General features: G+C 42.9%; 1 protein-coding gene across 2 annotated transcripts in view; it reads right to left on the bottom strand.

The window, feature by feature from the left end:
* The window catches only part of PRORP (protein only RNase P catalytic subunit), a 107134-nt gene that overhangs the window by 5121 nt on the left and 84905 nt on the right, over positions 1 to 17108 (bottom strand). For both annotated transcript variants that reach the window (XM_084632004.1, XM_084632005.1), the window contains exons 6-7: positions 3423 to 3571; positions 1094 to 1289 (exon numbers count right to left, since the gene is read on the bottom strand). In XM_084632004.1, the coding sequence (XP_084488130.1) occupies positions 1094 to 1289; positions 3423 to 3571 (345 nt within the window). The remainder of the gene's footprint in view (positions 1 to 1093; positions 1290 to 3422; positions 3572 to 17108) is intronic.

The raw sequence follows: 17108 nt of genomic DNA, 5'->3' as shown, positions 1-17108 counted from the left end.
GCACCCACCAATTTTTCCCTGTGGGTGCTCCAGCCCCAGAGCACCCACGGAGTCGGTGCCTATGACTGCAATTACACTAACCTGAGACTCAGACCCAGGGTCCCAGGACCCTGCAGGGCTGGAGGGTCCAAGCTCGAGGTGAGCTGGGAACCGGGATCCAAACCCTATTGCTCTGCAGTGTAGACACCATTTGACTCGGATCCCGGGAGTCAGCTGGAAGTATCCCACAATTCCATAGGACAACCTCTTTAGCCCTCTCTATCCCAAGAATCTTCAGTCCACTCTATTGAAAATGTAATCCACCTCCTCCTTTGCAAATGGCAGCAGCTGAGGTCACTGTTAACCCATTCTCTTCTGATCCACTGGTCTACAAGCACGCTATCAGAGAGCCTCCTGGGTTTGCAATGGAGAGCGAACCGATCAAGACTTCTGCAAAACCAGCTGCTTCCTGGCATTGCGCAGGGCAGGCAGTAAAGTTTTCCCACAGTACACCATGGTCCTAGGCTTAGAGCGGCAACATTTCAGGGGTGGGAGGCACTAGGGATTCTGGGATACAGTTTACTTTACTAGGGTTGATTTGGGTCTGCGCACTGCAGTGTGGACACCAGAGCCCTATGTTTGAGCACAGGTTAGAAAAGTCTTAACAAAGGGTTAAAATACAATGTAGACACTCAAGCCCATGAATCCCTAACACGAGTCCCTAACATGGTACACTTACATTGCAGTGTAGACATACCCTCAGGGTAAAATTTTCAAGTATGTCCACCTATGATACATTTCACCCAAACGGTCGGTAAAGGCAAACAAGTAACTGTGCAGGTAAACAGATGTTTATGCACTTGAAGAGTCACTTTCTTGTCTATTAATCAGTCCTCTTGCCTACAATGGCAAATCACACATTTTGTGAGCAAAAGTGCTGTTTGAGAATGAAACTGGAATTTTGAGCACACTGCCTCTTATGTGCTCATCCATGCACATTCTGCCCTTAGCCCTCAATAGGAATTTTTCTACAGTTTTTTATTAGTTGTGGCTCATATTTTATGCATTTAATGAGTATGTTCTGTATGTTTTCTGAAGAGAGCAGAGAACTTACCTGAAATTTTATTCTCTTTCCTGGCCAGTAGTGGGAAAGCACCATTTGGTGTCCACGCTGCCACTTAAAGAACAGATGTCGAGTAAGACTGTCGGGAATACAAGCCTTGTGATCTCGCAGGAGGTCTCTAGTAAGAAACTTACAATGGCTGCCTGAGTGAAGAGTGGCATATAATAGGAAGGGGTCATCTTCTGACCTAAATAAACCACAAAGAGTAAAGACGGACGTCACTCATGGGCACTAAAAGGATGCAGGAAATGAATCAAGCATTCAGCTGAATTTTATTCATCATCATTACTGCAAATTCCCATCACCACTAAGTTCTCTGTTAAAACAAGGTCCTTTTCCTGTTTATCACAAAGCATCCAAATGTTCGGAAGGGAATTAAAATTTAGCTGCCTAGTAGAAAGAATGTTTTCCCTTCCCACTACAACACAGCAAGTAACAAAATGGCAACTTCCCATGTGATTTAACAATACACTGCTACCGTGAACAGAAGCACTAACATTCAGATTGTGTCTTCAGGGGTCCCACACTCTTGCACAAAACTGTACTGCATCCATACAGATCCATAATTTCATGTGAGCACCTGATAAAGTGTCTCTAGTGTCATGCATAAGACAGTGTAACTCTGTGATTCATAGACTTGTGGGTGGGTTCATTCCCAAGAAACGCTAAGATTTTTTCATAGAATATACTCGACTTTATCTTCACTGAAATGAGACAGATGTGGGGAGGGGACATTAATTTTTTGTTAAACTTTATCCCTCCCTGAGAAAAGCCCCATTACATAACAACAGCTCTGCAATTCTACAGTACTTTCCATCCAAGGATCTAAAAATATGTATGTCAGAAGAAGTGCTGCACATTTATTATACGTGGAGCCAGCAGGTGTGTCTATAGTTAACACTTTGCATTACAAGATTCTGTTTTCAGTTGCTTACAACTTTGCCAAACTTTAACCATTCAGGCTGAAATTTTCCATGCTGGGTTTCTGCTCAGGCTAGATAGTGTATTTTCTTTTTAACATTTCAGCTAAATTGGTTTATCTGCTTCTGAGAAAATTAAGAAAAAATGCAGTTTTGCCCATGTTAAAAATTATTACAACCATTTTGCTGAGAAGCTCTCTATCACCTCCAAACTGGAGCAGGGACTTAAATTCAGCAGGTGGAGGGGAGAATCTTTGTGCCAGGGATGTGCCTTTTCCTGTTCCCATGAAAAACAACCCCATTTGGCCAAGTTATGAACTTTTGAGAAATCTTAGTTCACACATGCTCAGTAGAGACTTGTTAGAGTTTGGCAGCTAAATTCTCTGTAGATTCCATCTACACTAGGCATGCTCAATCCCAGGGCTGCAGAAGCTAAGTATGACTTTCCATGAAATTGCTCCTCCTAGCTGCCAGGGGCTGCTGTGGTGTTGGGTACAGGAACTAGGAGCAGAGATACTGTCTGTCCTATGCTCTCAGTGCTCCCTCTGCTGGCGCCCAGGCAGCATGCAAGAAGCAGCAGTCTGACTCAAATGCAGAGGAGATAAGAGCCAGACCTGAAGAGGGAGTGAAGGAGATGGCAGAGGAAGTAGATTGGGACAAGGAGACAAGGGGAAGACTGGGTCTGGCTGAGCAAGGAGACTGGGAGCAAGGGTTGGTGGTCCACAGATCATGTCTAATATTTCCAAAGGGGTTTGTACCTCCTTTCGAAATTTTGTAGGGATCCACAAATGAAAAAGGTTGAAACCACTGACATGTACGATGACAATCTACACTGTCAGTTAATCTGTTAGCTCAATTGGCAGAGATCTACCTGTGGATCTAAAGGTTCCTACCCTGTTGATATGCGTACATCTACATAGGACTCAAACACCCGTGGCTGGCCCAAGTTCGGACTGTGTGGCTGTAAAATTGCTGTGCAGACATTAAGGCTCAGGCTGGAGCCTGAACTTTGGGACCCCATGAGAGTGAGGGTCCCGGAGCCTGGGCTCCAGCCTGAGCCGGAATATCTACACAGCAATTTTTTGCTCCAAAGCCCGAGACGGCTGACCCGGGCCAGCTGTGGGTCTTTTATTTCAGTATAGACATACCCTAAGACTGTACATTATGAGAGCTCTGTATTTTAGCACAATTTTTAATCTGTTTTCTCTATCCATTTAGACTGTAAACTCCATGGAGCAAGGAATATGTTGTTCTCTTTTGCATGTATAGGGCTGAGAACTGTCAGTGCTTAATAATAAATAGTACTGGAGTAAGTCACAAAATTAGCTGGTTTAAGTAATTAAAAATAAAAATGAATCTAGTTTTGTCCTCCAGTAAATTGAGTCATCTTCAATACTTACACATTTTCAGCAAAGAAGAAGTCTGCTTTCTTCTGCATAGCAGCCACAATGTGCCTTTTCCAGCTATGAGATCCAGTCAGCATGTGTTTGCGGCCCAGCACAAGCAACCGCAGATTCTGCTGTGCCAGGTGGAAGACAACATCAAGGAGCTGCAGGAAACAAAGCAAGAGCACAGACTGTTTTAGCTGTAAAAACAAGAGTGACAGGGCATAGATTTTTTTCTCTGTGTCTTTAGTAAAGGGACTCCTATCATTTCCTGGACAGTCTCCCAGGAATCTTTCCTAGGGTCAGCAGTAGGTAGGAAACTCTCATTTTTAAGTTTAAAAAAATTAACTAACCTGTTAAAGAGTGTTAATTATCAATCACATACACAAAAAGAAAAATGTACTGTTATTAATTGCTTTAAACTTTCGCACCATTTTTGTAGTACATCCATGGGAATTGATGCAGAGCTCCCTGGACAGCTCAACAGGTAAGAGTCAAATGGAAGACTTGAATCACCTTGGGATTCTCACACTGGGAATGGTGCAGAGGTGAAGCCCTTGACCTTAGTCGAGGAAGTGAGGAAGGCTTGATTGTTTAGCCTGTGCTGCTCCAGTAGCACCGCCACCTACTGCAGCGGTTGCAAAGTATAACTGACAGTACTGCTCTATAAAGAGGAAGAGAGACTATAAAAGTATGAAGGGGTTGATGAAAGGATCATTAAGACCAGTATCAACCAATGCATGAATCACTATTCCAGGGTGGTAAAAGTCACCACTATGCCAGATTCTCCACTGAGGGACCGTACACCAAAGGTGTAAGTTAGAACTGCACCTGTACCATTTTAACTTGTGCTGGGGCCAGGTCTCTGGGGATCAGAGAGCCACAACTGGCTCCCTGTGGCCTTCCCTCTCCATTGCACCCAGGCAGAGATCGGACAGGGTAGAGAACCTAATCCTCTAAGTACACTGAACACACATATGGATTGACTGCAAATTAATAGTATTACCATATTGCCCAAAAAAGGAGGAAAATTAGTTCCTGAGATTGTAGCACATTGCCTGTGGACTATACACACAAATTCTTTAGGAAAGAAAGCTCCCTAATTCTTTGTTGCTATTGCCTCCATAGTCTGTCAGTATTTTTTCCTCTACTACTGCTGACTCCCTAGCCCTCTCCCCTGCCCCTTCGCACCTCTTGTTTCTTCTCCCACCCTCTCCTCCTCTTTGTGACTGTCTTCAGAGGGCTCCTTTGCCATAGGGAGAAGACACGGTTCACTTAGTAGCCATGGAAGTGGGAAAGGGAGCCAAACATGTTTTATGGTTTATTGTCTGCTGGCTCTACTAGCTGCTGCTGCTATAATACTGGAACGATGCGGGTGAAGGCTCTGTACACTGAGCCCTGGTCTAGACTACAAACTTATGTCAGTATAACTGTGTTGGTACCCACACTCTTGAGTGATGCGGTTATACCAACCTAACTCCTGGTGTAGACAGTGCTATGTCAATGAGAGGGCTTCTCCCATTGCCATAGCTACTGCATCTTGGGGAGGTGGACTAGCTATGCCATCGGGTAAAGCACTCCCATTGGCATAGATAGTATCTTCACTAAGCGCTACAGCTGCACTGGTGCAGCGCTGTAAGTGTAGACAAGCCCAAGTTTAAAGATGGGCCGAGGGGGTTTCGGTGCTGGAGCAGAGCACTGGAGTTTAATAGTGACTGACAGAGTTGGCTGCCATTTGCAGGAGATCACGCTAGACATCCAAGATTTCTTTTCGTGCATGGGGTCTACTTTCCTCTGCTTGAAAGAAATGGCTCCTAATATGGCTAGACAATAACTAAACAATATGGTTTTAGCCTATAAAATGACAGATAAAGTAAGTTGTCTGATATGCTCTCTCTCACACACACATACACACAAAGTTTAGAAACAAGTAAAAATGTTTACACTAAAGGGATATTGTCAGATTATATATATTTTTAAATAACAAATTTCCTTATCTATGTTCCTAATAACACATTAGAGTTGAAATAATTTTAAAGTTCAATTATATTTTCTCACTATTTATGTTGTTTACTTTTTGCATATCTCAACTGTACAGGGATAATTGTTTGGTCTATTTCACTTTTTTATAGTCACTTTCACTCACAGGTTCTCCAGCACAAGCCAGGTGCTGCAATGTTTGGGATGCAAACACTGAAAGAGAATATGTTTGGTTTCTTAAAACCATTTCCACAGAAATTAAAAATCTTAATGGAAATATTTTTGTTGGTTTTCTAAAAATTGATTGTTACAAAATATAGGGCCAGATCCTAAACTGCTGTACGTCAATGCTACTCCAATGTACTGATTTATACTACTTGAGATTCTTAAATTTTAGGCCAAAAGTTTAAAGGAAGACAGAACTCTTCTTTTTGCCATTTACATCATTTCCACTCAAATGCCTATTTAACATAATCTATAATATACATAATAACATAATTTAACCTAACTAACCAGTTCACACAGCCTTTTAATTATGCATAAAACCCTTTTTTTAAAATAATGAATTCTTCAGGGCAAGGCTATATTGCTTTAATAAAACGTGCTCAAAGTATTTCCACGTGGTGGAATTAACTGCATGCAATGGCTTTCAGGAAATGAAGTCTGACTTTGGGTAAAGCCTCTCACAGCAGCGTGAGAATGGCAGAGAGATTTTCTGAGTAATCCTAGACAGCAAATTTTCCATTTTTGATAGAGCTACGGTAGCGACTCTATAGTTGATGTAACTAGCTTATTCTTAAAAGTGATCTGAAGAGAAAAAGGAAATGGATTTGTGCTTTCTTTTTGCTTTTTTTTTTATTTTTTAAATGTACAAGACGACTGAAAAGTTGGGGAGTGGAGTTGTTGGATTTTTTTCCCCTCAGCTTGTTTTTTGCCTTAAGACTATCAAATCTTAAGGTTGGTCCACACACAAACTGCCACCCGAATAACTAAACTGGTTTTAAATAACATCTTCTTAATATTTTGTTTCAAAAGTTTATGTATGGACATTCTTATTTTGAAATACAAGTTTCTTATTTTGATTTAGCATAAATCAATGCCTTACTCACTTAAACTTGGGCCTGCTTTACTGGTTTAAATAAAAGTTTAATTTTAAACTGATTGAGTTATATTAGACACACTTACAACAGTTTAAACCTAAATTATGTTGGTTTAGCTTGCATATGTAAATTTAGAGTATTTAAAAGTAAATTTACTTTTACTCTGAAATCAGAGTGTCCACACACAGAACTTGCACCAAAATAACAAAAGGTGCAAATTACAACAAATTTAGTCATTTTGGCGTAAGTTTGTTTGTAGACCAGCCCTTGGTCAATGAGAAACAGGTTCAACTAAACTCAGAAAAGGCATTCAAAGTCAAATAAGTGTGTCTACACAGAAGTTTGCACCACTTTAACTTGTGCAGACAACCCCTTATGCAGTCTGAATAAAAAAACATCTCCTTGTACTTATCCAGGGTTCACCCTGCTTGGTGTCAAGGGGATGTCATAATCCTACTTTCTCTACTCATTTACACAGGCTTCCTGAAAAAACAAGACCAGACTTTTAATGAAAAAAAATCATTTTTTAAAATTTTCTCCTTCAAACCCTTTCACCATCCCTCCCTCCCACAAAAATCCCCAAACCCAAACACCCAACTTTCAGGTCTTCTTTATACATCATGAGGAGCATAAGACCATTTTAAAAATCCTTTGTACGTCACATTTAGCTTTTCCTGTTCTCTGGACTTTCCCCTGTAAACTGAAGCATCTTGACTGATTGATGATCATTTTTGTTTCTGACCCCAAAATGAAACTACGAAGGTATTGGCATTTATCTGGTAGTGGAGAGGGGTGGCTACAGTTTTTTGTCTCCCTGCTTAATAGTAAAAGTAATACTTGGCATATGTTTTTACATCTCTTTGAAAAAAAACCAAATCCTGAGGTTTTTCTCAGTTTACTCCACCTCTCTACCTCACACAAAGTCCTTACTCTGCCTTCATTGAGATGTTATATGAGGAAAGACCAAGCTTTGATGCAGTATTTTGGAATTATGATAAACTAATTTGTTGGACTCTAGGGTCTTGTGTTATTTGTAGATTTGATGCTCACCACTGCAACATCTAGCCACTGTACAAAAATTAAAATTTTAAAATATAAACACATATACAACCTTCAAAGAGTGGAAAATCCCACCCTTTTGATGCTTATTGGATCTTCCTGGCTGAAGCATCAATAACTATGTGAAAGCTAGACTGGAAAGGTACATGACTTTGTACTGTTCCCTTAAGCCATGTAAATTGGACTCTGATGGACTAGGAGGGGGCTGGCTGAAAAGAGGTGACCAGAAATATTTCAGTCATAGACTCTCCACGGAGTACTTCCAGCCACCAGATCCCTCCACCAAGTTCAAAACTAAGGGCTGACAGGAAGAGTGCCTCAACTGATTTCAGCATGAGACACCAATGAGACAGCAAAGAAGGGGCTGCCCGGAGCCTGCACCCCTGACTCCCTCCTGAGCTCCAACCTCCTGCCCCAGCCCTGATCACCCTTCCATCTTCTGAACCCCTTGCTCTCAGCCCGGAGCACTCTCCTGTACCCCCAACCCCACCCCAGAGCCCGCATTGCCAGCCGGAATCCTCATCCCCTTCCACACCCCAGCCCCCAATTTCGTGAGCATTCATGGCCCGCCATACAATTTCCATATGCAGGTGTGGCCCGTAGGCCAAAACGTTTGCCCACCCCTGGGATAGATGTTTCTGCGATCGATGCAGCGGGGGTCAATGTAGTGGCTCCAGTGAAGACCTGCTAAATCGACCGCAGAGCACTCTCCGGTCAACTCCGGTACTCCACTGGAACGAGAGGAGTAAGGTAAGTTGACAGGTGTAGACACTGTAGTAAGTCGACCTAAGCTACATCAACTATAGCTATGTTATTCAAGTAGCTGGAGTAGCGTAATTTAGGTCGACTTACCCCAGTAGTATAGACAAGGCCTTAGTGTGTCAGCATTTGCAATGATGGAACGTATTGGGGTTTGCTCCTGTTTGAAGTAGGAGTAAAACATGATAAACTCAATCAGTGCAAACCCTTCCAAGTCCATGTTTACACTTAGGGGTCAGCAATGGCCACAGACTGTTGAATTCGGGCTACACCCGAATGTATACAAGGCTTAGGGAAACTAGATCCCGGCCACTTAAGTGTTTAAATATCATAAAGAGAGTGACTAGATTGTAAATGCTAGTCATTTGGACTTTCTGCTCCCACAGAACACAGCTCATATCTTAGTGGCACCAGTGATTCTGTACTTTAAAGTGGAAGTTACTTCCACTGAATAAGGGAAACAAAGTTTAAGTGTTTGAGGAAACATTTTGGAGGCAAGAGTATTAAATTGCTTCAGTTTTGCAATGGAAAAACTAACAGTTAACCACAATAAGAAGAAAATTAAGCGGCATTACCATAAGAAGAGTGATTAAAAATCCTTCATGCACAATAGCGCCCCCCTCCACATTCCATTAAAATTAACCTTTATTCATACAAACTAAAATGATGCCTGAACCCTAGAATAATGCATTTTTGCTATTTAAAAAACCATGATTCCTCCTGAACACTCCTGTTCTTGGTACTACTTGACTAAAGGATACTTTGTGTCTAATTTTAGACTTGGACATTTATTTGTGGTGGTCTATACATAGTCACAACACTTGTGCTGGGGGATTTCCTAACTGAGTATACTCCCACGCCTGACTGTTTCTCAAGAAAGGAAGACATCAGACACATCATCAAACTACTTTTAGTCATAAAGAAAACAGATTATAGCACAAGTAACAAGGAAAGAGCAGCAGAAGTCCCTTGCTTAAAAAGGCATGAATAAACCCTTTCTTGATCAGTGAAATAATTCCAACAGTTATCTAAAAAATAGTAAAGTTACCTAATTACTCTTCCATGTAACTGCATAACGCAAATGTGCTTTTTGTAATAAGATTCCATGCAGCAGAATTTGTATAAGGGTTGTCACACCACTTAAGTGTGCAAATATCAGCTATGCAGCTGGATAATCTATTCAGCAGGAAGTCTTTGGAAGACAATTTAAAAAAATGGCAAACACACGCACATGCCACTTGAGAACTCTCATCATCAATTCCTCTCCATCTACAACATTTCATGTTAACTTGAGACTGACAGCCTTACTAACCTCAGTGAGGACCAGTGACAGGGCCGGTGCAAGGATATTTTGCGCCTTAGGCAAAACTTCCACCTTGAGCCCCTCCCCGGAGCATCACTTATTATAAACTTTCAAAAATGAATACTGCATAATGTGGCATTGTTCATTAGAATTAATGCACATTTCGCTTGAAAATTTATCAATTTCATTATTTAGTCTACATATTTAATGAAAATAAATGGCCTTGGGTCTCCTGCACATGGCTAGAGTCCCTCCTGCCTCCCCACACCCCCCATGCATCTGGAAAGGGCTGTTTTGGGGATCAGAACACAGAGCTGAGAGTCGGGATCTGGCTTCTATTCTCCACCCTGGCACCAACTCACTGGATGAATTCAGGCAAGTTACTTCCCTGTTCTAGGCTTCAGCTCCCCACAGCGCTAAGGTGTGAAATGGTTCCTTGCTCCTGGGCTGGAAAGTGCAATGCAGGCAGGAGGAGGTGTCTGAAGGCTTGTCTTCCCCACAGGTGTGAGGCGAGGACAGAGTTCCAGCCTCCATCATGACCGTCCTGGTTGCTTTACTCTGCCCTACACCAATCACTGCTGAAGCCCCTTACTCAGAGAGCTGTGGCCCAGGGCAGAGGCATCAGTGTCATTCTGGGCCTGATTTTCAGAGATGCTGAGCACCTGCGGTTCCCCCAATGTCTGTGGGAACTCCAGGGTTCTCAGTACTTCTGAAACTCAAGGCAATTTATTTCGAATGCTGGGCCAGGACTGAGCCTGCAAAGGCAGGTCCATATACACCCCTCGATCCACAGCAGATCTCCTATTAATAACAATACAAGCAATCAGGAAAATGATGAGGGGCAGTTGGCCCAATGCTGCGAGTGGGGAGGATATGGCCCTCATGTGGTCACTAAACTTCTACCTAGGAACGTTACTGGTGCATCTGCTGTCATTCAGTGGGAGAACAAAAATCTCTTGGGTGTTGCAGCCTGCCCAGGGTTCAACTGCACTTAACCTGAGTTGCTTGCACACTTGCAGTGGTTGGGCACCATGCAACTGGTCACCTATGTTACATGAAAATCTGGCTCTGACGGTGTCGCAATTAGACTTAACAGTTACTGCGGCATTTCCTAGAGCTGTTGTCCCAGGCTGGCTGCAGACTCAGGCAGACAGAACTGTGTCAGCTAGACACAGCCCATCACCTTTGGAAGATTTTCCTTGTAGTCATAAGGGCTCAAGACAGCTGTGTTTCTGCACTGAAAATTTGCAGTGTGCTGCCCCAGAATCCCTGTGTTCAGAGCAGGACTCTGACAATGACTCCCCCAGTGACCTTGGGCAAGTCACGTCCCTGTTCTCTGCCTCAGTTTCCCCAAAATGGGGCTCTATTTACCTGCTCCACAGGGCTGCAGGGATGGATGGGGATGAAGGCTTGGAAGGTGGCACATGCTGAGGATGGTTACACTTTTGCAACTCTTTAACCCTGTATCCTCTGGCAGGGCCATGATCCACCCCCACAGGTGGACTGGTGGCCACGATCTCCTCTTCCTTTCCCCGACCCCTGCTCCCCCTCCCACCACTGCATTGCTGTCAATAGGGCCAGCTGCAGGCAGGCTGATGTCACCCGCTCCGATCTGCAGTCGGCAGCCCTTGGGCAGCAGCCGCTGCTGTGGTAGGGAGTCTGGGACTGCCAGAGCCGGAGGAAGAGGGCTAGGGAGCGATGCAGCAGCCTGGAGGCTTGGGGAGGAGCGGCTCCGGGCTGGCTGTGGGGGTGCGGGCGGGCAGTGATGTTGGGCATGGCAGAGGGAGGCGGTGGGGCCCGCGGTTGCAGAGGACGCCCACAGAGGTAGGTGCTAATGCGGCTAGGAGGGGCCCATCCCCCTGCTGCGAGCAATAGTGTAAAAAAAAATTTTTGGACACCGCTTTTTGGTGCCCCCAAATCTTGGCGCCCTAGGCGGCCGCCTAGTTTGCCAAATGGTTACACCGGCCCTGACCAGTGAGTGCCTTTGACATGTTATTCAATCAAATCTAGGATTCCACCTCCAGCAGTGGACAGAAACTGATGCTTCAGAGAAAGGTGAAAGCACCCTGTAATTCAGCCAACTAATTGTGCATTGCCATGGAGAAAAAATACTTCCTAGCATTTACAGGCAATTAATTTATTCCCTGAAAATTTAGGATTGCTTTCCCTACATCATCTTAGCTTGCATAATTACAAGTTTCTGATGAAGCGGGCTGTAGCTCACGAAAGCTTATGCTCTAATAAATTTGTTAGTCTCTAAGATGCCACAAGTCCTCCTGTTCTAATTACAAGTGTTATCCAGTCTCAACAAACCCTACTAAACTACCTGTCTGACTGCATTTCTGTGTTACCCAATCCCACATGAAAGGACAAGCTGTATAAAGAGTTTCCTTATTTTTTAAAAAATATGCTACCATCTAGTTTCTTTGAGCGTCCTTTGTTCTCATATTGAGAACGCGGTAAGAAGGAGGAACCAGTTAGTTCTCATTCTACCTATAAAATTTTGTAGGTCTCATTCTAGTACGTATTACCCTTCCCCTAGTTGAATGGAATCTCTTGCTGGTCTTCAGGTGTACGGCTTCTGATGGCACAAACAGTGATTGTTGTTAATCTGCACCATGCTTCTTAACCAGTTTGCTTGCCCTTTGCTGAACATCTGCAATCTCTGTTTCTTGAAAGGAGATGATTAAAATAAATAAAACAATGATGGCTTACACAAATATATCATACCATTCATTTGAGGATCTCAGCGCATATTACAAATTTTCAACAATAAAGTCACACAATATCCCTGAGAAATACGTATTATAATCTCCATTTTGCAGATGATGAAAATGAGGCAAGAAGAGGTTAAAGAGACTTGTCCATGTTCACACAGCAAGTCACTGGTGGCGCAAAGAAGAATTCAAAAGAGTTCTGAATCACTGCTCCGTAACCACAGACATGCTCTGCCAGATCCTGAACCCAGTTCTTAAGGAACAGGCACACAGCTCTTTTATCAATGTCATAATTTAATTCATTCTTACTTTCTATTCCCTTTTACATATTTCAAAGCAACATTATTCCTTTCCAAGTGCTGCTATGCATTGGGCAGACATTTTCAATGAGCTATTTATGAAGATTTCTGGATTTTTATCTCTGAGAGGATCCTGCTAGTGCAGAGCTTATCACATTAAAAGTTTCTTCCCTGTATGCATTTGTTCTCATTTATGAAAATTACATTTACATTTGCCACTGCCAAATCCCTGAGTTTAATTAGACCCTTCTTGAATTTCTCCTTAACTTTAGCATTTTATAACAATTTAAACAATTTGGAGTTCAAAATATTTTGCTAAATTAGGCTTGGATGAGCTCTGTGCCTGCTTGGAGCCCCACTAAAATCACAGGAATCTGCCTGCACAGAGGTCATTGCAGGATCTGGGTCCAACTGTTCACTTAGTCTTCCAAACAGTCAATAAATATGTCAAGGCTGCTCCCAATTCTGATCTCTGACCATTATTAAGTTCTTTCTCTAGGAGAAGCAGGATTACACACATGCATTTATTCAATGTGCACTACTCCAGATAACATATCAGGATACAGAGTTAGAGCTACTGAAAGTGAGCAGAAAACAGCATACAGGATTCTGGCTCAGTGTATGCAGTCATTGTTTCCCTCTAGTGGCTGACTCCCAGTGACAAGAGCAGCCTATAATTTACCCACAAGTAAAAGAGCTCTCCTATGGTTCAAGTGGTAGAGGCCTCGGTCTTTGGTGGAGAGGTCCTAGATTCTGACATCTGCAGTATTTGTAGTGATGCAGCAAGGATTCATTACATATGGCAGAAAAACAAAAACAAAAAAACCCCAAATCCATGACTTATAAATCTTTATAAAACATTTTTTCTAAACCAGATTTGTTCAAACATATCAAAGGCACTTATCCTCTTTGAGGACATAGTCCAGGAGAAGCTGACAAATAAAAAGGGGAGGGGCACTGAGTTTTCTGAGCATAAATAATACATCTGAAAAAAGCTGAAATGGTAATTTAACCTTTAAAAATATTGCAGTAAGATTTTTATATTTTAAAGTCACTTTTCTGTTGAGAACAAGTATGAACAATTTCAGGGCAAAAGGTATTTTTTCACACATTATAAGTGCCTGAAAATAAGGGCTTAGAAGGGGAGTGTAGTCATAACTCTGGACACTTTAACGATGGATCAAATGTAACAGTGAAGTCAGTGGGAGCAGAGTGTGCTCAGCACATTTGAGAATGAGACCCTAATTCATTAAGCCTCACAACACCCCTATGGAGGAAGTAAATAATCATCTCCCCATTTTACAGAGGTTTATAATGAGACAGAGAAGTTGGATGACTCATACCATGAGTTAGCAGAATAGGTGACAGAATCCTGAAATCCTGACTTTTAATCACCTGCTCTTATCACTACATCACACACTGTACAGTGTGTCATATTTTCAAAGGTCAGGTTCTTTGTATAAAAACCTTCCTCCTCTGGACATTATTGGGAACACTCGTCAGGTGGGACTTCCCTACATACTTCTCCAGGAAAGCTGATGTGTAATGACTCAGCCAAACGTGGCTCACCTGTTCGATAGGTGTAGCTCAAAGAAATAAATCACCACAAAGGGAAGACAGCTTTGCTGTTAATAATTCACATCAGATGGCTTCTAAACATTCTGGCAGGCCTTACTAACTCTGGCATACAAAAGCAGAAAAAAATCCCTTCAGGTATTCTGACCATGGCTAACAGTCGATAACTTGTGTGTTGTCATAGGGCAGCAGTACAAGCCTTCCCAATGTTACTGTTGTGGAAATTGATAAAAAAGACTGCTGCAGTGATCCCAGCCATTGGTGGCATTACTGAGGCCTGACCTATGCTACTAAGTTACGTCGACATAAGTCACCTTGCATCAATCTGTTTGTGTGTGTGTTTACACTTAAATTTGTTTCTAGCTGATATAAATGTCTTGCTATAGTGACAGAGTAAAATCATCCCTCTGAATGGTGTAGAGTCATGGTTGACCTACTTAGGTCGATATAGTGTGAGTATAGACACTGCATGACCTGTGTTGACCCTTACAGTCCTCCAGCAGCTCTCCCATAATGCCCCATTCCCTATGACAGTGACCATCCTGGTCACAATTGTCTGGTCACTGCTCAGGGGTCACAAAGACCAGAGGCACATCCCTCTTTAAAGCCATCCACGTGTTTTTGAAATGCCTCTTCCCAATTGCCCAATTTGATGAGCATGCCTACCAGCTCACCCTTGCTGTGTGCAACTGCCCAACTGACTATGTTGGCTCCATGCACACAGAGAAGTACTAGATGTGATCCTGCCTGGAGTAAACAGGAAGTGTTGGATCTCCTGGGCCTGTGGGGCAGACCTAGCACTTCTACAACAAGCTGCATGCCATACTTGGTGGAGACCCGACCAGCACTCCGCAGGTCACTGTGGATACTCTGGAGGAGCCCGAGACAGAGACCCTTGCTGTGAACTGTGAGGAGGAGGAGAAGGAAGATGCGGCAGAGGACTCCAGCCATGCCATAAGTTAAGACCTGTTTGAGACTCCTTCAGAGTCTAGTCTGTCCCACCAGGCGAGTGTGGTTGAGCCTGATGAAGAGGAGCGAACTTAAATAAATGTGGGCATACATTTTTCCTTACATTTAAATTTAAAAATGGTACCTGATCCTTTTCCAAGTTAACAAAACCAGGGTATCAACTTTTCATTGTTTTACTCATATGAGAACTGGTAGTGGTATAAGAAACAGAGGTAGTGTTGACATCTGCTTTTCATTTCCCCATTAGTGTTAGGTGGACGGGCACATGGAGCACTTTGTTTATGTGCATAGGGATGCCCCTTGTATCCTCTAGAGAGATCTCAACGCAACTTGCATGGAGATACTTTGCAATTTTCTCCCAAAAGTTTCTATCGATGGCTGCCTTATTTCTGCCTCCATGGTAGGACAGTTTCTCATGCCACTCTGTGATGTGTTTGACTGGCGTTATTGTAGTAAAGAGGCTAGTGGCATATAGACCTGGGCAGCTTCTGGATGTCAGTAGCAGCTGTATTCTCTGTGTTTTTGTCACCCTCGGGAGTGAGATATCAGCTAAAATCACCACTGCCTGGTGAAAAGAGTGCTAACATTTAGGTCATTGCCTTATATTCATACCTATGGAACAGGGATCAAAATTTTATAGCTTCATACAACAGAAAATCCTCCCCCCCTTGCCCCTGGCCAGCCATACTCCCCAGGGCTGGGACTGGAGAACAATACTGTGCAGAGGCACTCAAAAAACTGAAGTGTCAATAAGCATTTCTTATTAAAAGTGTTTATGGGAATAAGGGAAGGGAGTTTTGAAACTTATCTTTCCCTTTCCATTGTGACTGTAAATCCAGTGGCACACCTGTCTGGTTTTAGCAGCTTCTGACAGTCTGCCTGCAGGGGTGCCCCCTTCATTCTCAGAGAACACCTGACTCTGATGAAAATGAGAAAGAAGAAGATAAGGGAGGCTATATTCTGAGAGATCCTCCAAGCTACTGCTGCATCAGACTAAACAAAGGGCTTGGAGGGCCTCCCCAATAGGTACCAAAAGGATGCAGAAGGAAAAAAGAGGGCAGAAGAAAGACCCAGGAGTCCCAGCAGGACAAGGAGTGGGTAATGTGCCGGGACATAATGGAGCCTCCTCAGGCAGCAAACCCAAATGGTACAGACCCTTGTTGACCTACAGGTCCAAAAATTCCAGACTCTCCATCCTTTGCAGTTCTTGAAGAACTCCATGGTCACTGCTTGTTATACATACCATGGGACACCACAGGCCATCCTTACACCTACTACTCCATGCAGGGGGACAGTAAGGAAAACCACAGTTAGCGTATGTGTAGCCACAACAAACTACATTTATTTACTCATGTGGTCAAATATTTACTTCCTTTTTAATTCTAAAATTTTCACCTTGTTAACTTATGTTTAACATTTATTTAACATTGCCTGTGTGGTTTTTTGCGTGTTGATCTTCCGCACTGTTTTCCCAGTGAAGTTCTGTTTTTGCAGAATCAAATTATCTTTATGAGTTCACAACAAATATTGTAGAATGCATAGCAGTAGTGAAAGCAAACAGTACTTTAAATGCACACCAAGCATCACAGAATACATAGCTTTAGGAAAACAAATCAGTTCTGTTTATAAATGTACTGGAAGCACACACAGTTTTTAGTGGCATGCAAAGCGCCAAGCTCAGAGAACACTCCAGCCACTCTACTGCAACTGACAGTAAAGTGCTCTTTCAAAGCCTCCCTCAACTGCATAGCTCCATGATGGGCTTTTGTAATGTCCCTTGTGTCTGGCTGGTCAAACTCAGCATACAGCCACACCACCTTCACCCTGGCATAAGCTTTTCCCTTTTTGCCTTACAGATATTATGCAAGACAGCTATTATTATAGGCAGCTATAACCACTGGAATATTTTTCTCACTGAGACCCAATCTAGTGAGTAAACA

This window comes from Lepidochelys olivacea, assembly GCF_965140295.1.
Source record: "Lepidochelys olivacea isolate rLepOli2 genome assembly, chromosome: 6".
Taxonomy (NCBI): domain Eukaryota; kingdom Metazoa; phylum Chordata; order Testudines; family Cheloniidae; genus Lepidochelys; species Lepidochelys olivacea.
The sequence above is the reverse complement of the archived record's forward strand: the minus strand, read 5'-3'. Positions and strand labels throughout refer to the sequence as shown.